Source organism: Octopus sinensis, linkage group LG23 (assembly GCF_006345805.1).
Source record: "Octopus sinensis linkage group LG23, ASM634580v1, whole genome shotgun sequence".
Lineage (NCBI taxonomy): Eukaryota > Metazoa > Mollusca > Cephalopoda > Octopoda > Octopodidae > Octopus > Octopus sinensis.
In genome coordinates, this window is record NC_043019.1 from 20,399,230 (window position 1) to 20,424,890 (window position 25,661).

At 37.5% G+C, this 25,661-nt stretch overlaps 1 protein-coding gene across 4 annotated transcripts in view; it reads right to left on the bottom strand.

Annotated features, from left to right (window-relative positions):
* Positions 1 to 25,661, bottom strand: part of LOC115223412 (inactive phospholipase C-like protein 1) — a 109,171-nt gene that overhangs the window by 62,003 nt on the left and 21,507 nt on the right. For all 4 annotated transcript variants that reach the window (XM_036512399.1, XM_036512400.1, XM_029793928.2 and 1 more), the window contains exons 3-5: positions 5,923 to 6,072; positions 5,052 to 5,270; positions 3,393 to 3,432 (exon numbers count right to left, since the gene is read on the bottom strand). In XM_036512399.1, coding sequence (XP_036368292.1) covers positions 3,393 to 3,432; positions 5,052 to 5,270; positions 5,923 to 6,072 — 409 coding nt within the window. The remainder of the gene's footprint in view (positions 1 to 3,392; positions 3,433 to 5,051; positions 5,271 to 5,922; positions 6,073 to 25,661) is intronic.

Sequence of the window (25,661 nt, forward strand, 5' to 3'; positions counted from 1 at the left end):
GGGTTTTAGAAAATTCACCTTTGGAAACATGGGTGTTTTGTTCAACATCCTTAACCCTTTCATTACTGTATTTATTTTGAGATGTTCTGTGTTTCTTTCAATTACTTTAAATATAACAAAGAATTTAGTAAAATAACTTAGTTATCATTAAGCTAGTGTTAGGAACATAAATTGTGACTAAGGTTTGGTGGAATATTTTAATTCAAAACTTACGAAAACAAGACATTTTGCCACAGAGCTAGAGCCGGTTTTGGCCGGGTTAGTAACAAAAGGGTTAAACAACCCTTATTCAGGGACCTTTTGAGCACGATGGGCTACTCGACCTGAAGAAAATTCTAACTGGGCCCCACCTGCAAGGTCATGCACTGTTTGTCTTGATATGAGATCACCATCTTGCACACATATAGTTGTGATGCATGTGCCTGGTGTACCCTTATCAGACTGGTAATCATGATGGGTATATTGGGCTTCGTATATTTTACCCCAGTGTCACTATGATGGTATGCACTGCTCTCTCACTCAATAATAATAATAGTTTCTACTGAAAGATACTACTATAAAACAAACACAATTCTTCAACACCACCACCACCTCTTCTACCACTACTACCACTACATCCCTCCCTTCGCCTCTGCCACTTGCCTGTTTTATTCCAGATGATTCAGTTTCACCGTTATACCTTTTAGTGTCTCAGGTTGTCGAGTGATCAATAACAAAGAATATGAGAACGTAGGAGGAAGTAGTTCTTGGTAGCAGCAGTGAGGCTAGCAGAGAGAAACCAAAATACGGAAGAAAAAAATAGAAAAAAAAAAAACAAAAAAAAATAGAAAAAAAATAATTTAATATCAAATGATATTATCAGATAGACAGAAATTCTGTTGCAGGTGGAGAATACAAAAACCACCATCAAAAGTTAGCACTAGCATTAAACTTCTTACAGAAACGTTTCTTATCTGTGAAGCAAGTTACTCGCCCCCCACCACACCCACCACCCCACATGATATTAACATTCTCTTGTTTGAAGGAACTAAAGTACACCAAAACATAGAATACTATGAGGATTTGGAATTAGTCCAGGATTCCAGCTAAAGATTTTAGATTTGAACTAAAAAAAATGCGTGACTGCTGAGATTTTATTCTAGTCTTGTTTACAGGTGGTCAGTCGGTCAATCAGTCAGTTGATTGGTCAATTGGCTTGTTGGTTGGTCAGTCAATAGATTGGTTGTTTAACGCAAGTCAGCTCAGGTAAAGAAGCAAACCAATGATCATAAAACATTCCAGCCACGACCAACCAATCCATTAATTCAGATGTGTGTATGTGTGTGTGTGCATATGTGCATTTGTTTTCTAAAACAGTAGGAAGAGATTCCAGGGCAGTTTGTCTGCAATTTCTTACAGGTTGTCTGGCTTTACAGACTTCTTTGCTTGTCATGCACACTACTATATTCATAAATTACCAAAGCACACCTATCAAATTTTTAAGGAACTTGATCAATTGAAGAAACATTTTTTATCTCTCTATATATAAACGGCAAAATGTCTGTCTGTGTGTGTATCCTTTATACAAATCCACAATTTTTCAGTTAGAGAGCTCGCACTTTCTATGGTCATTCAAAACCATCCAAGAGTGGTCGTGCACATCTATACATTTCCCCAGTCACCCCGCAAAGCCATTAAAAAATCAATAGAAGTGACATTTTTGTGAATTTTCTATCCAAAGCCCAATCAAAATGCCCGAAACTTGATACGCCAATTGAATGCCAGCTAGCTGTATGTGATTGGTCAGAGATTTGGACAGTACTCGCGTGTGTGTGCGCACGCACGCAACTGTATAAGCATGCACTAGCACTATGACCCGGTGTTGCCGGGTCATAATGCTAGTTAATGTATAAATACTTGAAATTATTCGGTGAATAAATTAGGTTTTTAGGATATAATATATGCTGATTTTATCTTCTATCTTTTACTTGTTTCATTTATTGGTCTGCAGCCATGCTGAGTTGAGAACGTTTAGTCAAACAAATCAACTCTGGTACTTATTTTTAAAGGCTAGTAGTTATTCTAGCAGTCTCTTTTGCCTTAATGGCTAAGTTATGAAGGGGTGTAAACAAACCAACACTGCTGTCAAACAGTGATGGAAGACAAACACATACATAAAGATACACACACAGATATATACATATATATAACGGGAAGGTTTACAAAAATAAACAAAAGACGAAGGTAGGTGAAGTACAAACAAACAAATGTATTAGTATAGCGCTCAGGAATAGAAATAGAACAAGTCTTTTACGTTTCGAGCCTACACTCTTCGACAGAAAGATACACAGAAAAAAAAAAAGGAGAGAAAAAATGCGTGTATGAGCTTACGATCTATCATTCCGTCTACCATATCCACTCGCAATACTTTTGTTGGCCTAAAGTTACAGAAGACACTTGCTCATAGTTTAAAGTCTGGCAAGGTTGGCCTTGCCTTTCATCTTTTTTGGTGTCAATAAAATAAGCAGCAGGTGAGCACTGGGGATGATGTAATCATCTTACTCCTGCTCCAAAATTGCTGACCTTGTTCCAGAAATTGAAACCAATATCATCATACAACACATGTTACCCACCAACTAAGCCAAATTAAATTCAATAACGAAAAGTCTGAAAACAAGCATAGACGCTGAGAACAAACTTATGAAAATACGACAGGAAAGGGTTAAGAATTCTTTTGAAATTTTCTTGGCACAGGCATGGCTGTGTGGTAAGAAGTTAGCTTCCCAACCACATAGTTCCAGGTTCAGTCCCACGGTTCAGTCCCACTGCGTGAACCTTGGGCAAGTGTCTTTTTCTATAGCCTTAGGCCAAGCAAAGCCTTGCAAGTACATTTGGTAGATGGTAACTGAAATAGGTGGCAAGCTGGCAGAATCATTAGCATGCCAGGTGAAATGCATAGCCGTATTTCGTCTGCCGTTACGTTCTGAGTTCAAATTCCGCCGAGGTCGACTTTGCCTTTCATCCTTTCGGGGTCGATAAATAAAGTACCAGTTACGCACTGGGGTCGATGTAATCGACTTAATCCGTTTGTCTGTCCTTGTTTGTCCTCTCTGTGTTTAGCCCTTTGTGGGTTGTAAAGAAATAGGTAACTGAAATGTGCTCATCTTGTGTGTGTATGTGTGTGTGTGTATGTGTGTGTGTTTGTTTGTCCCCCACCATTGCTTGACAACTAGTGTCGGTGTGTTTATGTCCCCATAACTTAGTGGTTCAGCAAAAGAAACTGACAAAATAAGTACTGGGGTTGATTCATTCAGCTAAAAATTCTCCAAGATAGTGCCCCAGCATGGCCACAGTAAAATGACTGAAACAAGGAGAAAAGGATGAACAAATAAATAAAACAATAAAAAGGATATGAATCTCTCATTTGGTGAAGTTCATCAAGGGCATCAGGTGCTAAAAATATAAATGGAAAACAAAAAAAAAACATAGAAGACATTTCGTTTTTGGATTTGGTTTGCAAGATTCTTTATATGAATTCGTGTGTTGAAGCATGTTCTGTTGTGTCTGGGGAGAGTCATTTTTGTTTTTGTGCCTTATTATGTAACACACTCACCGGTAAAATTTCTTTCTTTTTTTTGGTTTTTAAAGTGGAAATTTTACCGGTGAGTGTGTTTATATAATAAGGCACAAAAAGAAAATGACTCTCCCCAGACACAAGAGAATAGAAGACATTTTCATGTTCAAAGACAATGACTACAAAGAGGGAAATTTGAGATGTTAGAAGAATAACAACAGAATCAACAATAACAACAACAGCAACAATAATGTGTAACTGGCCCTCCATTGGTTACAACAAAGAGTGTTTTAGTTGACCTGGTCAACATATCGGCCAGCTCGTGAAATTAACATGCAGGTGGCTGAGTGCTCCACAGACATGTGTATCCTTAACGTAGTTCTCAGAGAGATTCAATATGAAACAGAATGTGACAAAGCTGGCCCTTTGAAATACAGACACTGCTAATTTTTGCCAGCTTAGTCGACTGGAGCAACATAAAATGAAGTGTCTTGCTCAAGGACACAATGCACGGTCAGGAATCAAACTCTTGACCTTACAATCATGAGCTGAATATTCCAACCACTAAACCACATGCCTCCACTCGTAATCTCTCTCTATATAAAGCTGAAGTTGTCTGTGTGTGGCAGGTTTGGTAGCCTTCAACTAACACTATCTCCTCCGAGACCCTGCGGCGCAAGTTGACCAAAATTGAGAGTATGATAGAAGAAGGCTTGCTCTTCCTTCCATAGAAGAAAAAATTCAAATTGGACCATGTTAACACCAAAAATTATTTACATCAAAAAGGTGCTTTTTTTTCTGTGGAAATCCCTATTTTTTACGATTTTTTTTTTATTGTTGTGTCGCCATTTTTCGGTGTATTGATGAAAAATGACCGTCTTTGGTTTCAAGATGAAAGGTGTTCTTTATTCAGGATAATTCTCAGTCACAAAAGCTGGAGCAGTTTGAATGGGAAATGATGCCCTACCCACCTCATTCACTGGACATTGCCCCATCTGATTATCATTTATTTCCCTGTCTTCAAATTCATTTGGATGGAAAAAATATGAATTCTGTAGATGAGGTCAGAACAGTATTGGAGAAGTATTTTTCGTCACAGACAAGTGAATTTTGGAAGAGGGGCCTTGCAAGTCTACCAGATAGATGGAAGAGCATTGTAGAGCATGAAGGAGAGGATACTTTAGATTAAAAAAGAACTTTATCTTAATTTTGAAAGATTAATGTAATTTAATTAAAATTTTTCTCTTTTCTTATTGCACATATAAATATCTGAAATAATTGAAATTGATAATGCATTTTGATGAAACTATGTTTTCCCCTTATATTTATGATTTCTTACACACACAACACACACAGAGGAACTGATGCATTCATCTCTTCAGTAAGGTACCCGCTCTTGTCCCTCTAACATACTTTGATATCCCTCAATACTATAGCCAATTCAGTTGAAGAATCTTGGAAAAATAAACAAAGATATGCCAAACAAAAAAATACTCACAGCCCCTTATATTTGTGTTTGCATTCATTAAACAGGTGAGGCCAGTTACCCAGATGTTAGCTTCATCAGGGGTGGAAGCTATGAGATCCATTGTTTCAAAGTTATCTCCAAAAATAATAGAAAAAGCACATTCTTCAGGGTAAAATTCCATTATTTCTCGGTTTCGTAATGCTTCAGTAGTCATTCCAAGTCTCACTTCCTTCATACAGCTGATGGAAACTGGGAAGAAAGAAGGAAACAAAAATTTTTGAGAGAGAGAAAGTGACAGACAGATAGATAAACAGACAAGCAGACAGATAGACAGACACGAAGACAGATGTATATGTAGATAGATAGATAGATAGATAGATAGATAGACAGACAGACAGATAGATAAAGAGTAGACAGACAGACAGACAGATAGATAGATAAATAGATAAACAGATAGATAGATAAACAGATAGATAGATAGATAAACAGACAGACAGATAGATAGATAAATAGACAGACAGATAGATAGATAGATAGATAGATAGATAGATAGATAGATAAACAGATAGATAGATAGACAGATAAACAGATAGATAGATAGACAGATAGACAGATAAACAGATAAATAGATAGACAGATAGATAGATAGACAGATAGACAGATAGATAGATAGATAGACAGATAGATAGATAGACAGATAGATAGATAGATAGACAGATTGATAGATAGAAAGATAGATAAATAGATAGATAGATAGATAGATAGATATATAGATAGATAGATAGATAGATAGATAGATAGATAGACATAGATAGATAGATACAGAGCTAGCTCGCCAGATAGATAGATAGATAGACAGAGAGAGAGAATAATCAGTAAGAACTTGTTAGATAGAACTTACTTCTAGCCTTGTTTGGTTTCTTGGAGGTAGGCTGCCATCGTATTTCAGTCATATCTTTGTTGAGAGAGTACATGCGAAAATACTGTCGGCTGTTGGAACGCACTTTTACCATTTCAGATCCATCTTGCATACACGCCAGACAATCTTGGGCTAGAATAAAAATAAAAGGAGAAACAAAATATTATCAAATTCAATTCATTTGAATAATTACTTAATGAATCATAGGAGCAAGTGAATTAAAAGTTAGAAAATTTGAAGTTCATTTTGTGCATCATCATCATCATCCTCCTACTCTTCCTCCTTCATCATCATCATCCTCCTACTCTTCCTCCTTCATCATCATCATCCTCCTACTCTTCCTCCTTCATCATCATCATCATCATCATCGTTTAGCATCCGTTTTCCATGCTAGCATGGGTTGGATGGTTCAACTGGGGTCTGGGAAGCCAGAAGGCAGCACCAGGCCCAGTCTGATTTGGCAGTGTTTCTATGGCTGGATGCCCTTCCTAACGCCAACCACTCCGTGAGTGTAGTGGGTGCTTTTTACGTGCCAGACAGGGCTGGCAACGGCCACAATCGGATGGTGCTTTTTACGTCCCTTCGGCACAGGGGCCAGATGAGGCTGGCAACAGCCACGATCGGATGGTGCTTTTTACATGCCACCGGCACGGGGGTCAGGCGAGACAGGGCAACGGCCACAATCGGATGGTGCATTTTACGTGCCACCGGCACGGAGGCCAGTCGGGGCAGTGCTGGCAATGGCCACACTTGGATGGTTCTCTTACATGCCATCGGCACTGGTATCACAGCTACAATTTCCATATCATTTAACATCTATGCTGGCATAGACTGGGTGGGTTAAAAGAACCTGATGGACCCACAGACTGCATCATGCTCCAGAGTTTGCTTTGGGTTGGTTTCTATGGCCAGATGCCCTTCTTAATGCAAACCACTTCGTAGTGTGTACTGGATGCATTTTTCATGCATTATTGAGGTTATCATGCAGCTCAAAAGATTACAAAATCCAAGAGAGATAGGGTTGGTTTCATGCTATGGGACAAGGGGCTAAAGTATGAGAGAAGGGAAAGGGTGTAGGGCAGGTTTTTGATTGGTTATTCACATTTAGTAGGGGAGAGAAAGAATGAGCAGTAGAAGCTGGAAAGAGATAGATATTAAGTTCTGAGTTCAAATTCCACCGAGGTTGACTTTGCCTTTCATCCTTTCGGGGGTCAATAAATTAAGTACCAGTTATGCACTGGGGTCGATATAATCGACTTAATCCGTCTGTCTGTCCTTATTTGTCTCCTCTGTGTTCAGCCCCTTGTGGGTAGTAAAGAAATAGGTATTAGAGATGAGGGTTCAGGTGGGCCTTCAAGGCCCAAGTAGAAGTGTGTGGGTGGGGACTTTGCAAGATTGTATGGGGAGCAGAAGATGGGAAGGAGAGACAGCCTGCAACTATATAAAAGTTGGGTAGGGTATGAGAATTTATACCATTATCTTGCGATCGGTTTTGTATGGAATGCTAAAACTATGGAACAAAATTGTAAACATAATCTATTTTTTTAACTTTTATCTTTCACTTGTTTCAGTCATTAGACTGTGACCATGCTGGGGCACCACCTTGAAGGATTTTTAGTTGAATGAATCAACCCCAGTACTTATTCTGTCGGTCTCTTTTCCTGAACCATTTGGCGTTAGTCTGGCACGGCCATCTGGTTCGCCAGCCCTCAGTCAAAATCGTCCAACCTATGCTAGTATGGAAAGCGAACATTAAACGATGAAGATGGTGATGATGAAGTTATGGGGCGGTAAGCACACCAACACCAGTTGTCAAGCAGCAATAAGGGAGACAAACGCACACAAAGACATATATATATGTATATATATATAACGGCCTCGAACACACAAGTGCAAACAAGGGAGACAGAGAAAGGCAGAATGCCACTTATATTTGAACACTATATAAATATTCCTTTAAAAAAACTTTTCTTTTAATTTTTTAAAATTTAATTATTTAATCGTTACAGTTGAAAAGGTCTCAAAATGACCGAAACCAGTACTGAAATGTTCTTTATAAAATTATTTTAGCATTTTCTATTTTGACTTGTTTTTTCATATATATATATATATACATATATATATATATATATATATATATATATAATATATATATATATATATATATATATATACAATAGGCTACTTTCAGTTTCTATCTATCAAATCCACTCACAAGGCTTTGGCTGGCTTGGGACTACAGTAGAAAAGCACGGGTGCCATGCAGTGGGAGTGACCCTGAAACCATGTGATTAAGAAGCAAACTTCTTACCCCACAGTCACATCTGTGCCTAGATACATAATCAATTACACAGATGACATGATTTGTGAGACAATCAACAAAAATTATGGAAGAAGTTGAAAACATAATCTATGTACAGCATTAATAGCATTTGTAAGAAAATTGACAGAAAAACTATGGAAGGAAATTAAAGACATACTGTGTTACATATCAATATTTATATTATATCTCTCTATATATAAACTGCAAAATATTTGTCTGTGTGTGTGTCCTTTATACAAATCCACAATTTTTCAGTTAGAGGGCTCGCACTTTCTATGGCCATTCAAAACCGTCCAAGGGTGGTCGTGCACATCTTTACATTTCCCCAGTCACCACACAAAGCCATTAAAAAATCAATAGAAGTGACTTTTTTGTGAATTTTCTATCCAAAACCCAATTAAAATGCCCGAAACTTGATACGCCAATTGAATGCCAGCTAGCTGTATGTGATTGGTCGGAGATTTGGACAGTACTCGCGTGTATGTGTGCATGCACACAGCTGTATATGCATGCACTAGCACTATGACCCGGCAACGCCAGGTCATAGTGCTAGTTAAATATAATTTCAAAAGAAATTATGTATTTAAGGTTCCCTATAAATCTACAATAATCCTGTAATATCCAAGATAACAGTAGAAATTCCATAGGGTTTTGCTAGTATATAAGATTATTCTTGCACAAGAAAATTGGTCAAGCAAAAGATTAGAATTTTGAGCTAAATGTGTGTCCATCCAGTTTGGGCACAGCCAAAACTCTACAACCGCCTGCAACACACACACACATATATATATGCACAGAGGTTTACATTCACAAGCACAGATATAGAGGTAGCTCTCTCTTTGTTTCTGTCTGCTCCTCTCTCTCTATCTCTCACATGTATATATATATATATATATAAATCATCATTTGCATGTGTGTATATACATATATATATATATATATATTAAGGCGGTGAGCTGGCAGAAACATTAGCACGCTGGGCGAAATGCGTAGCCGTATTTCGTCTGTCGTTACGTTCCGAGTTCAAATTCCGCCGAGGTCGACTTTGCCTTTCCTCTTTTTGGGGGTCAATAAATTAAATACCAGTTACGCACTGGAGTCAATATAATCGACTTAATCCCTTTGTCTATCCTTGTTTGTCCCCTCTGTGTTTAGCCCCTTGTGGGTAGTAAAGAAATATATATATATATATATATATATATATATAAATGTGTATATATATATAAATGTGTATATGTATGTATGTATATATATACATACACACGCACATACATATGTGTATGTGTGTGAATTTGTGAATGAGAGGAGCCTTCCCTCAACAGGAAACCAGTTGACATGTGCCATCCTTTCCAGTAAAGATAACAACCTAATGCCAGCAACAGGGTAGGGCTTTCACACTGATACACACACTAGACAATTGTTTATGCCAATATTTTTTTTTTTTTACAATACACAACAGTCTGCCATTGCTAACTTTTTTCAATCGGGGAGTTTTCTCACAATAAAGTGCCATATTTCTTTCTAACAGTATTCCGATTGATATATTTCACCATTAGTTTATATGTTATCTAACAAGAGAGGAAGAGAGAGAGAGGGAGAGAGAGAGAGAGAGAAAGAGGAGAGAGAGATTGGACAGACGTTCAGATTTCTTAAGGTTAAATTTAGAGAAAATAAAACCCCACTACCACCTCCACAACTACCTCTATTACCACCACCATGGCAGAATCTTTTCTATTCCATGCCATCACTTTGTATGTCTTTAGGAGCTTGTCTTAGACTGACGATTTATAGGCAGCGAGCTGGCAGAAACGTTAGCGCATGGGGCGAAATGCTTTGCAGTATTTCGTCTGCCACTACATTCTGAGTTCAAATTCCGCCGAGGTCGACTTTACCTTTCATCCTTTCGGGGTCGATTACGCACTGGGATCGATATAATTGACTTAATCCATTTGTCTGTCCTTGTTTGCCCTCTCTGTGTTTAGCCCCTTGTGGGTAGTAAAGAAATAGGTATTTCGTCTGTTGTTACGTTCTGAGTTCAAATTCCGCCAAGGTCATCCTTTCGGGGTCGATTAAATAAGTACCAGTTACACACTGGGGGTCGATATAACCGACTTAATCCGTTTGTCTGTCCTTGTTTGTCCTCTCTGTGTTTAGCCCCTTGTGGGTAGTAAAGAAATAGGCATTTCGTCTGCCGTTACGTTCTGAATTCAAATTCCGCCGAAGTCGACTTTGCCTTTCATCCTTTAGGGGTCGATAAATAAAGTACCAGTTTCGCACAGGGGTCGATATAATTGACTTAATCCGTTTGTCTGTCCTTGTTTGCCCTCTCTGTGTTTAGCCCCTTGTGGGCAGTAAAGAAATATATTTATGCAATTTAGTTTCAAACAAGTGCAAATGAGAAGGACCCCTATGTAGTTGCTTGGCCCATTAGAATAGCAGCCAAACTACACACACTACCATCTCTAACCAATGACTGCCCCCCACCACCACCACCACCGCCTGTCAACCAGTGTTGGTGTGTTTACATCCTCGTAACTTAGCATTTTAGCAAAAGAGACTGATAGAATAAGTACCAGGCTTTACACACACTACCATCTCTAACCAATGACTGGCCCCCCCACCACCACCGCCTGACAACCAGTGTTGGTGTGTTTACATCCTCGTAACTTAGCATTTCAGCAAAAGAGACTGATAGAATAAGTACCAGGCTTTACACACACTACCATCTCTAACCAATGACTGGCCCCCCCACCACCACCGCCTGACAACCAGTGTTGGTGTGTTTACATCCTTGTAACTTAGCATTTCAGCAAAAGAGACTGATAGAATAAGTACCAGGCTTTACAAAACAATAGTAAGTACTGGGGTCGATTGGTTCATCTTCTTCAAGGCAGTGCCCCAGCATGACCTCAGTCTAATGACTGAGACAAGTTAAAGATAAAAGATAACACTAATTTCAGTAAACCAGACAGTCAGTTGATAACCTATAAATCTGGAGACCATGCAAGCCAGATTGACTACATTCTCACCAGAAAGCAGGATTTATGGCTGCTCATAAATGCAAAGTCCTTCCCTGGTGTAGAGCGTACCCCTTAGCATAGGTTACTCATTAGCGACTTCAAATTGCAGGCACAAAGGATTCCAAGACCCAAGCCAGTTTGGAAAAGAAAGATCTGGAAACTTTAAGATTCTTTGAATAGTCAGAGGTTTAGGGACTTCCTAACTGAAGCATTTGATGAGGAGGAGCTACAGACTTGCACAAGGATACTGGAAATGCTAGAAACAGTAGCTAAATCTCCCTCAAATTTTGTCCTAATTTCTAAAAAAAAAAAAAAAAAAAAATGAAGAAAATGAGGAACAAATGATTCTTTGGGGAATGTGGCCCAAGATACATGAAAATATGGGAGGCTGAAAGCCAGATTATCTTTGATCAGGCGATCAATAATCACCTCTATAATTTTGATTGTCAACCAATCAGAAATGTGATGAAAGAGAAGCAATGTTGAGATAGCATATATGCACGCGCACATACACACACACACAATAATACATGCACATGCACACATTTACAGGTATACTTGCACACACTCACACACACAAAAACACTCTTGTACAAACGCAGAGGCTGGCTGAATAGATGGACAAGATGGATGGATATATAGATAGAAAGACAGACAGACAGAAATTGAGACCAATCTTAAGCAGTTGACTTAATGAGTCTAACATTTCACTTTTGACAAAATCTTGCTTGTGAAGATCTAATCTTCCTCTTTATTTTCCAGGTAAATAACGAACTGTTTCGACAACAGAAAGTCATGGAACAACAAAATCATTCTACCATTGTTGCTTTAGAGCATGCTGGGCACACTGCCAATAAAATTGCTAAGTTGACGAAACTTCCAAAAGCAACAGTTTATTATGTGTATAAAGAATTTAAAGAAAGGGGGAAAGACTGATAGAAAAGAACACAAAACTTGAAGTTATTCCAAGCGCAATCCAAAGTTTCTCGCTGGCCTCAAATGCTCGACTGAAGCCAACCCATCCACATCTATGACAATTCTTGTAAAGAAACACAATGTGTCTCTTTCTGTGGTGTCCAGAGCTGTGAACAGGAACCTTGGCATGATTAGCTATGTTCGACAACACCTTTACTTCCAGCTAACAGCCAAGGCCAAAGTGATCAGAACTGGGAGGTACACAAAGCTTCTGTCATTCCTCAAACAACAAGGTGCAGGAAAAACGAGAAGTTCCCTGTGGACACTGAGGTGAATCGCAGAAATTCTCAAGGGATTACGTACAACCCTTCTGATGTCCCCACTGTATTTGAGACTAAGAATCCTGCCTCTATGATGGTAATTGGAGCCAGGGCGAGTTATGGAAGTGTCATGGATCCACACTTCATTGACCCTCGCTTGAAGATCAGCACAAATATCTGATTCATAATATTTGTTCTCATGATTGTGTGGTGGTGGCGATAATAAAATTCTCTATGAATGCAGACAGACGTACAGAGAGAGAGGGAGGGACGGTGGCAGAAAGAGTGACAGCACTGGTGAAGGCGGCGGAGGGAAAGATAGTAGTAGCTGTGAACAGGAACCTTGGCATGACTAGCTATATTCAACAACACCTTTACTTCCAGCTAACAGTCCAAGGCCAAAGTGATCAGAACTGGGAGGTACCCAAAGCTTCTGTCATTCATCAAGCATCAAGGTCCAGGAAAAACTCTCGTGTTTGTGGACGAGAAGTTCCCTGTGGACACTGAGGTGAATCGCAGAAATTCTCAAGTGATTACATACAACCCTTCTGATGTCCCCACTGTGTTTGAGACTAAGAACCCTGCCTCTGTGATAGTATTTGGAGCCATGGTGAGTTATGGAAGTGTCATGGATCCACACTTCACTGACCCTCGCTTGAAGATCGGTACAAAGGAGTATCTGGACATCCTAAAGAACTATCTGTTACTTTGGATGGAGCAGAAGTTTGGGATCTTTTCAGTTTGAACAGCAGTTTTTTCTAGAGGTGTCATATGAAACTGTCACCCATAATTATGACCCTAGAATCAATCTATTGCATTTCAATCTATTTTAGGGTTAGGGTTAGGGGTGAGGGGAAGGGTATCTTTTTTCGTTCACAAATGTAAATAAACCCAATCCGTTTCTTAAACGAGGGACATATTCATACGGCACAGAATGTTTTTTTACCTCAATGGACGTTAGTGATTGGTTGAAATTGCAGAAATTGAAGAAAAAAAACAACAAATATCTTCCAAACTATAGAATTTTCTCAATAAAGCCAAGAGAAAAAGATGTTTTATAAACACATTCTACCAGTATACGAAGTTTAAAATTTTTTAGTTACCTAGAAATTATGTTAAAAACTGCTGTTCAAACCGAAAAGATCCGAAGTTAGGGCTTGATAATGTGGTGTTTATCCAGGATTCTGCACCATGTCATGGGTCAAAAGCAACACAGACCTTCCTTGATGAGAAGGTGCCCTTTTTTTTGTGAAAGCCAACATCTGGCCCAGGTCACAACCTTCTTGATTACTTTTTATGGAGCATACTTCAAACAAGGACGAATGCTTCACCACGCATGAGTGTCAATAGTTTGAACACTTGCATTCAACATGCAAAATCAAAAAGGTGGAGCTTGCAGCTGCTACAAAACAATTTCATCTTATGGAGGCAGTAATTGCTGAAAAGGGCAGCTGTGATAAATGCTTTTGTTGTAATAAATGTTACATTAAAGTTACATCTGTCTGCTTCCATTATTTTAATATTCATAACCAGGTCCAAGAAAGGTAAAAATTGTTTCAACTTATCTACAAGATCCTGTATATATATAATTGAAAACCAAGAGGATATAGGCGTAGGACTGGCTGTGTGGTAAGTAGCTTGCTAACCAACCACATGGTTCAGGTTCAGTCCCACTACGTGGCACCTTGGGCAAGTGTCTTCTACTATAGCCTCGGGCCGACCAACGCCTTGTGAGTGGATTTGGTAGACGGAAACTGAAAGAAGCCTGTCGTATATATGTATACATATGTATGTGTGTGTGTTTATGTATGTTTGTGTGTCTGTGTTTGTCCCCCCAACATCGCTTGACAACCGATGCTGGTGTGTTTACGATCCCATAACTTAGCGGTTCAGCAAAAAAGACCGATAGACTAAGTACTAGGCTTCCAAAGAATAAGTCCTGGGGTTGAGTTGCTCGACTAAAGGCAGTGCTCCAGCATGGCCAGTCAAATGACTGAAACAAGTAAAAGAGTAGGAGTGTGGAGATTTATTCAGCTTCTGCCTGTGTACACGAGTGTTTTTTGTATGTGAGTGTATACAAGTGTACCTGTAAATGTGCGCATGGGCATAAGTGTGTGTGCTATCTGTGTGTGTGTATATATATATATATATATATATATAAAGAGAGAGAGAGAGGACAGATAGGCAGCTGGCTAACTAGATAGCGAGATAAACAAAGAAGCAGGCAGACAGACACACAGCCAGGCAGGCAGACACTTATATATGCACATACATAGGCAAACACATGCAGAGACACACGTTCGCCAAAATGTTACAATTGATTTGCTTGCTGTCAGGTAACAAGTGAATTGAATTTGTTAGGCCAACGAATGTATTACATAAATCTCAGAGATAAGACTGAGAGGATTAGGGTCGAATGGAGGCAGGAAGTTGAGCAGATTTAAGAGGCCTAAGTTGCAGCATTTTCAAAGAATACCTTGGTAGTTAATATGCATTACATAAACAGTCATATCATCTACAGTACTACCAGAAAATGCTAAATTAAAGAGGAGGGAGGGCTTGTGAAAGGTGAGCATAGTGTAATTAGTAAAGGGAAGATAATGATGAGGTGAGATGTGATACCAAGTTATGGTGATCAATAAGATACCCCCTTCTCAGCCTCTCTCCATAAGTCGGTCCTCGTCATGCAAACCTATGAACAGTGGTATTTCAGCTGTGATCATCTATCTCTCTTAAATTTTCAGGCAAAGTGTATCTGGGAATACATCAAACAAAGGCATTTGAATAAGCCAGTCAAAAACCAGGCACAACCTGTTACTGAGAATGGTGTAGAGAACAGCAACAGATACATAAGGAATATTTGAAGGATCATCTACGAAGCAATTGCCCCAGTTCCCCTTCAGGGTTGGCGAAAGCGATGTGGTGGGCAACGAAAAACCTGGCTGATGACAGTCAAGGCTGATCTGGAACCCAACCTAGGCCCCCATATCTATGGCATTCGCCTCTGGAATAAGTAGTGGTTGGAGATCACGCGATCATTAGCCTCAAATCGCCAGGCCTGGTCGGTGTTTGTGAGAGATGCAGCATTGAGGATGTTTGAAGCCAGCTCAACCCACCCCGGGTGAATGCTGTCTCAAGTCAAGTCAAGTCAACAGCAGCAGAGACTCCATCAAATGATGCGGGGAAAACTAGAAGTAATTGAAAGCATCTGTTATCTGGGTGACCAAATCAGTAGTGGAAGTGGATGCTTTGAAAGCATAGCTGCTAGAATAAGAATAAGCTGAGTGAGAGCTGATACCTTTGTTGGCAACAAATGGCCACTCTCTCAGAGTGAAAGGCAGATTGTACAATGCCAGTCTGCAGGAGTGCCTGTGTGGTAAGTAGCTTGCTTACCAACCACATGGCGATACTGCTAGTTTTATATATTTATATTGTGAAATTTGAGTTAATCCTAAATCTAATTTTTCCCTATAAGTTTGGAGCCATACTCCCTAATATTATCATTATTATATATATATATATATATATATATATATCGACTGGCTTCCGTGGCACATAAAATACACCAATCTGACCGTGGCCGTTGCCAGCCCCGCCTGGCACCTGTGCAGGTGGCACGTAAAAAGCACCCACTACACTCACGGAGTGGTTGGCGTTAGGAAGGGCATCCAGCTGTAGAAACATTGCCAAATTAGACTGGAGCCTGGTGCAGCCTTCTGGCTTCCCAGATCCCCGGTCGAACCGTCCAACCCATGCTAGCATGGAGAACGGACGTTAAACGACGATGATGATATATATATATATATATATATATATACACACAGAAAGAATAAGAAGAACATGGAGAAGATAATTAATTAACAAACATCAATTGGATCTATTTACTAATCATAATCATATGCATAAATAAGTAAACAAAAAAGTAAATAAATGAACAGAAATGAGTAAATAATGTAATATTATTCACTGATTCCTATTAATTCATTTATTTATTTACTTTTTTATTTACATATTTATACATATGATTGTGAATAAATCCAATTAATATTTTCAGGCTGATGTTTGTTAATTAATTATCTTCTCCATTTTCTTTTTAGTCTTTGTCTTATAAATTCCGAGAAAATTTCTTTTTCACCCCCAACTCATACCTATTATTCAATTGCACAATTGCCTTACAACAGTAAGCATTTGGATATGAATACATAGGTATACATCCAGTAGTATATTGGATATTTAATATCCCTTAGAGGTTGTTTAACCTCTAACTCATACCAATGTGTGTATGTATATATATATATATATATATATATATATATATATATATATAGTCAATCCAAACATGAAAATGCAAGAGAAAGCAACGTTAGGACGTAGAATAAATAGTGTTATTGGACGCTCAGGAACGGAAAGAGAAGGAAGAGGATTTCACATTTTGAGCAGAGCTCTTCATCAGTAATTTAGAAAAAGTCCAAAGAAGAGAAGGCGGAGCAAGAAAATCGGCAACGATATACACATGGTCACATAAGGCGGTGAGCTGGCAGAAATGTTAGCATGTTGGGCAAAATGCGTAGCCGTATTTCGTCTGCCGTTACGTTCTGAGTTCAAATTCCGCCAAGGTCGACTTTGCCTTTCATCCTTTCGGGGTCGATTAAATAAGTACCAATTAAGTACTGGGGTCGATATAATCGACTTAATCCGTTTGTTTGTCCTTGTTTGTCCCCTCCGTGTGTAGCTCCTTGTGGGCAGTAAAGAAATAGATACACACATGGTCACATATTGAAATGACTGGAAGGGAATGGGTGAAGAAAAAGTTCTTTCAAAGACAGGTGAGTGCAAGAGAAGGAGGAATGTGTGGGTATGTGCATGCGCGCAAGTCTGTGTGTGTGTGTGTGTGTGTGTAATGATAGCACGTGTATGTGCATGTGTGTGGTTGGACTTAGTGTCATTTAAGGTCATAGGAAGAATTTATAGTAAGAATTTTGGTAGGAATGGCTGTCTATATATATATATATACACATGCATGCATGCATACATACATACATACAAACAAACATACATACGTACGTACGTACAAACACACTTTGTCTTTGTATTTGGTTTGCAAGATTCTTGATGTGAATTTGACTGTTGAAACAAATTTCGTAATTTGGAAGGGTCCTTACATCAACAACAACCCACAAATGCATGTGTTATTATCACTGGCATAAGGATTCTCCCAAGACACAACAAAATATGATACGCTTGGTAAAGGAGGGTGGTTTTTGTTGATATCTGGCCCGGATGAAAAACAAACCCTGTGAAAGGATGGATCAGTTGAGAGTTAGAGACCACTGGTCTGTGTAAATGTCTCTCTAAGAGAAGAAAATTCTGAAATAACACTTGCCTCAGTGCAGAGCTGGAAATTTTGTACTTGCTTGCTTCTGGACTACATGACTTTGTCAGTGAGAGTCTTATCTGTGCTGTGCAAGCTGTTACTTTATATTTCAGCCAGGGCACTGCTGACAGCCATTGTCTTTAACATCTAGGATAATTTGTCAGGGAATATCATACAAATGTATGAAATGAAACATATATATATATGTATATATATATATGTGTGTGTGCATGTGTATATATATATATATATATATATAATATATATATATATACACATACATACATATATACCTATGTATATATATTTATACATACATACATACCTATGTATATATATATAAACATACATACATATATGTATATATATATATATAATACATACATACCTATGTATATATATATATATACATACATATGTATATATATAATATATATTATATATATATATATAATATATACATACATACATAACTATGTATATATATAATATATATACATACATACATACATATGTATATATATATATACATACATATGTATATATATATATATATACATACTATATACCTATGTATATATATATATATATATATATATATATACATACATATATACCTATGTATATATATATATATATATATATATATTATACATACATATATACCTATGTATATATATAATATATATTATATATATATACATACATATATACTATGTATATATATATATTATATATATAATATATATATATATATATATAATATATATATACATACATACCTAGTATATATATATAATATATATATATATATGTATATATAATATATATACATACTATATACCTATGTATATATATTTATACATACATACATACCTATGTATATATTTTACATACATACATACCTATGTATATATATATATACATACTACATACCTATGTATATATATTATACATACATACATACCTATGTATATATATTTATACATACATACATACATAACTATATATATATATATATATATATATATATATATGTATATATATATATGTATATATATATAATATATATTATATATATACATACTATATACCTATGTATATATATATATATATATATATATAATATATATATATATTATATATATATACATACATACATACATAACTATATATATATATATGTATATATATATAATATATATATATATATATATTATATATATACATACTATATACCTATGTATATAATATATATACATACATATATACCTATATATATATATATGTATATATATATATACATACATACATACCTATGAATATATATATATATGTACCTATTCCTATGTAAATTCACAGATTACATTATACTATGCATGACCACATCTTTCGATCAATGAATGCCTCTCTCCTCACTCTCTCTCTCTCTGTTGGTACTTATCAATGCAAATGACATTAATTCATCAGACCTACTGTTCAATATTATTTATTTATGTTATTTACCTCTTTCTTTATATCTATTTATATCATCATCATCATCATCGTTTAATGTCCGCTTTCCATGCTAGCATGGGTTGGACGATCTTGACTGAAGGCTGGCGAACCAGGCTCCAGTCTTGATCTGGCAGAGTTTCTACAGCTGGATGCCCTTCCTAACTCCAACCACTCCGAGAGTGTAGTGGGTGCTTTTTACATGCCACCGGCATGGGGGCCAGTCAGGTGGTACTGGCAATGACTTCGCTCGAATCTTTATACATATGCCACCTGCACAGGTGCCAGTAAGGTGATGCTGGTAACGATCCCGCTCGAATGGTGCCCTTTTACGTGCCACCGGCACGGAAGCCAGCTGGCCGCTCTGGCAACGATCACGCTCAGATGGTGCTCTTAGCACCCTACTGGCATGGAGCACAAGTGTTGTATTCTATTATTTATATGTTGTATTCAAGAACAGGCATGGCTGTGAACACACACGTATGGTTAAGAATTTTGTTTCACATCAAACATGAGTTTCTGGTTTGATCCACAGCTAAGGCACCTTCAGCATGTTTTCTACAATAAGCTTAGTTAACTGATGCCTTGGAAATGAAATTTCTTTTCTGAGCCTCACTTAGAATTTTTGTTAACAATACATTCTTTCTAGAATTTTTTTTGTTTCGCTATACAATGTGAGCTTTTATGTCCGATTTTTCCATGCTCAAAACATTTACAATTTTTAAAAGGTCAATTACTCCTTCAATGTAAACCTCTGCACCTATAGCATGAATTTGGTGTTGATGTTCATTTTCCCTTTTTCTTATCCATTTCAGGTTGACATGCATGTATCTGAGAGCAATCTTTTTCTTCAATTTTATCTACATCATGTCTTAAATTTATAATCTTCTGGTATTCTTCAGCCACTGCCTGTAGAGTTAATTTTTGGTCCTATTCTAATTTTGTTAATATATAGGAACGTATGTCGGCATCTTTTCTTGCAGTTAACCCAAAAATTAGACATTTAAACAAATCTGGGGCTAATTCGTTTAATTTGAATTTTTCACACTCTCTGTTAATGACCCCAGCATAGGTGATGAAATCTTCATCATCTTTTTTAACTAAATTTAAACATTACAAACAAGTACTGAACAGGGACCTTCTTTCACTGAAAATTCTCGATAATAAATTAACAGTTTCATCAAAACAAATCGCACCTGATTTCTTCATCAGAATATAATTACAGTAATTCTTGTATTCAGCAGGGGATAACTTTCCTAAAAGTAGTCGCACCATTATTGTCATTCCAAATTTTTACATTCTTCTTTGAAGATTTCTTTGTATAATATACAGGAAAAGTAGAACTTTCTTCTAGGTTATAAATAAATTCTCCAATTGAGTTTGCTACGCTGTCTGACAATATCGAGCCCGAAATATTTTCAAACTTCTTCAACATTACTTCCAGTAACTGTTGGTATTGTTGTTGTTGCTGTTGTAGTGGTAACTGTTGTTGTTGCTCCTGCAACTTCACCATGCATGCCAATAAATCTTCCACGTTAATGATTTTTTTCTTTGATCTTGTACCAAAACAAAATTTTAATGTCCAATGCAAGTTTCAAATATCTCGTCACCACTTTTATATCCTTGACAAACACTGAATATATAATTTAACGATGTGGAGATAAGATCAATGTGTTTACATGTATTTTGTGAGACTCCAAACGCTCTCTCAATGACTCCTACCAACCTCTCGCCTCAACCAATACTCTACTCTTTATAAGAGTTTGGCTGGTCCATTCTTCCAATCCTATAGGGGGTATCAATGGCTCTTGCCACAATAGTCAATTCAAATAAACAAATAAAATTAAGACAAGAAGACATGCGCAAGGGATGTACCAACTTGATGCTCAGTGAGAAAAGAGAGTTTGACATTTCGAGCATAGCTCTTAGTTGGAAAGGAGAAAGGGAAAAGTCCAAAGAAGGAAAAGAAATCACCAACAGCACATATGCAGTTACACTGCTGAAGTTATATATATATTATTTATGCAGTATCAAGACAGTTTAAGTATATATAAACTAAATTTGACTGAAATTGATGGATGAGCATTTGGTCATCAGATTCGCAAGAAACCATGAAAGCATCAATTTGTGAGTTCGATTCAGCCTGAGGTTAGCTCATCATTTTTCGGTCATTTGTTTATATTTAAAAATTGTCACTTCAAATCGGAGAATAAATATCATTATGATATATATTATATACTATGAGCCTTCCATAGTAGCTTTCTCTCCGTAACTTGCAAAGCCTTTCGGGTTTGTTTATAAAAATATTATTTATGTAATATCAAGTGAAATTAATGGGTGAGTGTTTAGCCAATCAGATTTTCAAGGAGCCATGAAAGCGTCGATTTGTGAGTTTGATTCAGCCTGAGCTCATCATTTTTCAGTTATTTGTTTATATTTAAAAATTGTCACTTCAAATCAGAGAATAAATATCATTATATGTATGTATATATATATATATATGTGTGTGTGTGTGTGTGTGTATGTAGACATAAGTATATGTATATATGTATGTAGATTATATATATATACATGTGTGTGTATACACACACACACACTCACATACATATATATATATATATATACTTATACACACAGACACATGTTTGGTGCTGCAAACATGAAAAGAAGAACTTTTTCTGTAATATATTAGTAAATATTTTTACTAATATATTACAGAAGCAACAAAGTGACTCTAGGGCCGAAAGTTTTATGTATTAGCACTTTTCAAACTAGAGTGCACAAAACTTTGCTCCTTCTGCTATATCTGAGACCCCCCCTTTGGTCACGACACAAACCATGGGATTGCACCTAGAAAGTTACCCGCCCAGGCACAAGTCCGGGCAAGGCTGTTTATGGAAGACCAGCAGTCGCCCATGCATACTAGCCTCCCCTCACCATGCCACCAGTGTTATCCAAGGGAAAGGCAACAGCAGATACAGCTTGGCACCAGTGACATCGCAACTCATTTTTACAGCTGAGTGAACTGGAACAACTTGAAATAAAGTGTCTTGCTCAAGAACACAACACGCAGCCCAGTCCGGGATTCGAGCTCACAACCTCACGATTGTAAGCTCGACACTCTAACCACTGAGCCATGCGCCTTCACTTCTGCTATATTATATATATTATATATATATATATATATATATATATATATATATATATATATATATATATATATCCACAGCTATATAGATCTATACATACTATATATATATTTATGTGCATGTGTGTGTGTATGCATGCATGAATGTATGCATATGAGGAGTCTGCCCACACCTTAGGTCAATATTGAAAACAAAAAAAAGACGAAAATAAGAACGGAAAAGAAAAGGAAACTAAATTAGATTAATAGAATCATTAGTGCTTATTATTCTATTAATAAACATTTCAATGATCTACAAATTTCCATGCTTTGTCTCAGAAAGCCAAAAATAGAATGCTTTCAATTTCTTTTCATCTTTCACTGTCTGTCATTCCATTCACCACAACTGATTCACAATGACATAGAAATGTCACTGCAAGATAGTAAGAGTTGAGACAGTAAGAAATGAGAAATATCACACAGTATTATACCTATAGGTGTCGGAGTGGCTGTGTGGTACGTAGCTTGCTTACCAACCACATGGTTCCGGGTTCAGTCCCACTGGCTGAAACAGATCTTGGGAGGGTCGTTTTGCCAATAATACACACACTATGATTATTCATCAACAAGTTACACAATTAAGTAACTGATTGTTTGATTAAATATTTGATAAATAAGTCAATCATCTGGCCTGTCGTGGTTCCTTCATTGCCATTTGTAACTTCATAAACAACATAGCCTCATTACTCCAGATCTGTCTCCAGGAGATTGATATTATCATATAGCATCGTATCTGGAATATTACTGAGACAATGGAAGATGAATATTACCTCACTCTCTCTCACTCACACACACACACACAAACACAAACACGGATGAGGCTCACATATATAATTCTAATGAGCTGAAAATCTCTAAGGGTAAACTAAGATTATCCTTGCAATTAAGAGACAACAAACTCCCTATCAGGAGATTTTAAACACACTCTGGAGGAAGTTTCTGTGTTCTAATTGTAAGAATAACCCCAGTTAATCGAAGCTTTTCAACTCACTATATTATAGTATGGGAAATGAAGCTGCTTGGTTGTGTTGTCACCAATACACAGAACGCTCATCTCAATTATCCTCCACTTAATTTATGTATAAGTGTGTGAATGTGTGTGTGTGTGTGTGTGTGTGTGTGCTGGCATAGCTTTGAGGTTAAGAAGTTTACTTCCCAACTATATGGTCCTTGGTTCAGCCCCACTGTACAACAACTTGGGACATATGTCTCCTACTATAACCCCTGGGCACCAACCGACGCTATGTAAATAGATTAGGTAGATAGAAACTGGAACGAGCCTGTGTGTGTGTGAGAGGAAGAGAGAGAGAGAGAGACAAAGGGAGAAGGTGCATAGCATAGTGGTTAGGTTGTTGCACTCATGACTGCAAGATCATGGTTTCAATTCTCAGACCAGTGGTGCATTGTGTTCCTGAGCATCTTGCTCCAGTCCACTCACCTGTACATGGGTAACCCTGCTACAGACTGGTATAGATGTGCGTATGTATGTGCATATATATGTAGGTCTGCATCTGCACCACCACCAGAAAGTAACCCAATACGAAAGCATAAACATATATGTACGTAGATGAACATATATATGCATACATGTAGGTGTCTATATAAATGTATAGATGTGTGTATGTATGTATGTATGTATGTATGTATGTGCATATATATGTAGGTCTGCATCCGCACCACCACCAGTACAAGAAGCTTCTCCTCTGTACCAGAAGACTCTCATAGCTCCCCACCACCATCGACAACTTCATCCACATTACTGCATACACCAATAGGAGAATCATTACTTAGTAAATTAACAAACCACCTACTCCTTTCTCCCTACTTGTAATGGATTAACCAATAGCTATTTATCTACTTAATTTTAAAATTGACCCATTTATGTTTGTAGCAATAACACATATTTACAATGCTTGTATAACACTCATTCCCAACAGAGGCAACAATTCTGACAAAACTGAATGATGCTAGATTAAAGTTGGAAAAACTGATGTGACATGTCTGTTATCAAATGTTCATTGAAACCTTCTTTTCAGGTGCTGAATACCATCCCGCCTTCTCATGCTAACTCCCTTGCTCCTTTCCTAGTTCTCAGAGTTGGTACTATCAGTGTAGGTACATTGAAAGGTAGGTCTGGTAAGATTGTTGAGATGCTTGAAGGAAGGTGTGTTGATGTGTGTTGCATTCAAAAGGTAAGGCAGAGGGGAGCTTCAACCAGGCAAGACAGATATAAACTCTTCTGTGAAGGTAACAAGGATGAGGTAGCTGGTGTGGGCATACTTCTTGCAGAGAAGCGAGTTGATAAGGTCATAGAGGTAGTCAGAGCATGCAATAGAGTACTTAAGCACAGGCTAGTTTTGCAGAATAGTACATTGACAATTATCTCTGCCTATGCTCCACCAAGCAGACCTACCAAATGAACAAAAGGACTGCTTTTATGATATTCTTCTGCAGGCTACCTCAAAGACAAATAACAATGATCTCATCTTTGTGGCTGGGAATTTCAATGGACATGTTGGGCAGCAGCCTAGTATCTTCCATGGTGAACATGAGAGCCATGGAACTGCTCCCGAAATGAAGAGGGAACAAGGCTACTGGAGTTCTGTGAAGCAAATAACCTATTAATCTGCAACATCAACTTCAGGAAGCCAGCCAGCCACCGATAACCAACCGATTAAGTGACATGCTAGCCAGATTGATTACATTCACACCAGTCAGCAGAATACATGGTTGTACATAAATACAGAGACCTTCCCTGATGAAGAATGTACCCCCAGCATAGACTACTGATTGGTGTTTTTAGACTTCAGGCCAAAGGATACCTAGAAGCAGATCAATCTGGAAAAGAAGGATTTGGAAGTTTAAGAATCCTTTATATGGTCAGATATTTAGGGACATTCTAATTGCAAAATTTGATGAGCGGGAGGAGGAACCACAAACTTGTAACATAGAGGCCAACTGGGAATTCCTGTGGGACATCTTGCTATGTATCATAGATACTTAGCTAGTGCAAAGCCTATCCAGACCTAGGGTGACATGGTGGTGGAACAATGCTGTAGACAAGGCCATTAGAGCAAAGAAACAGGAC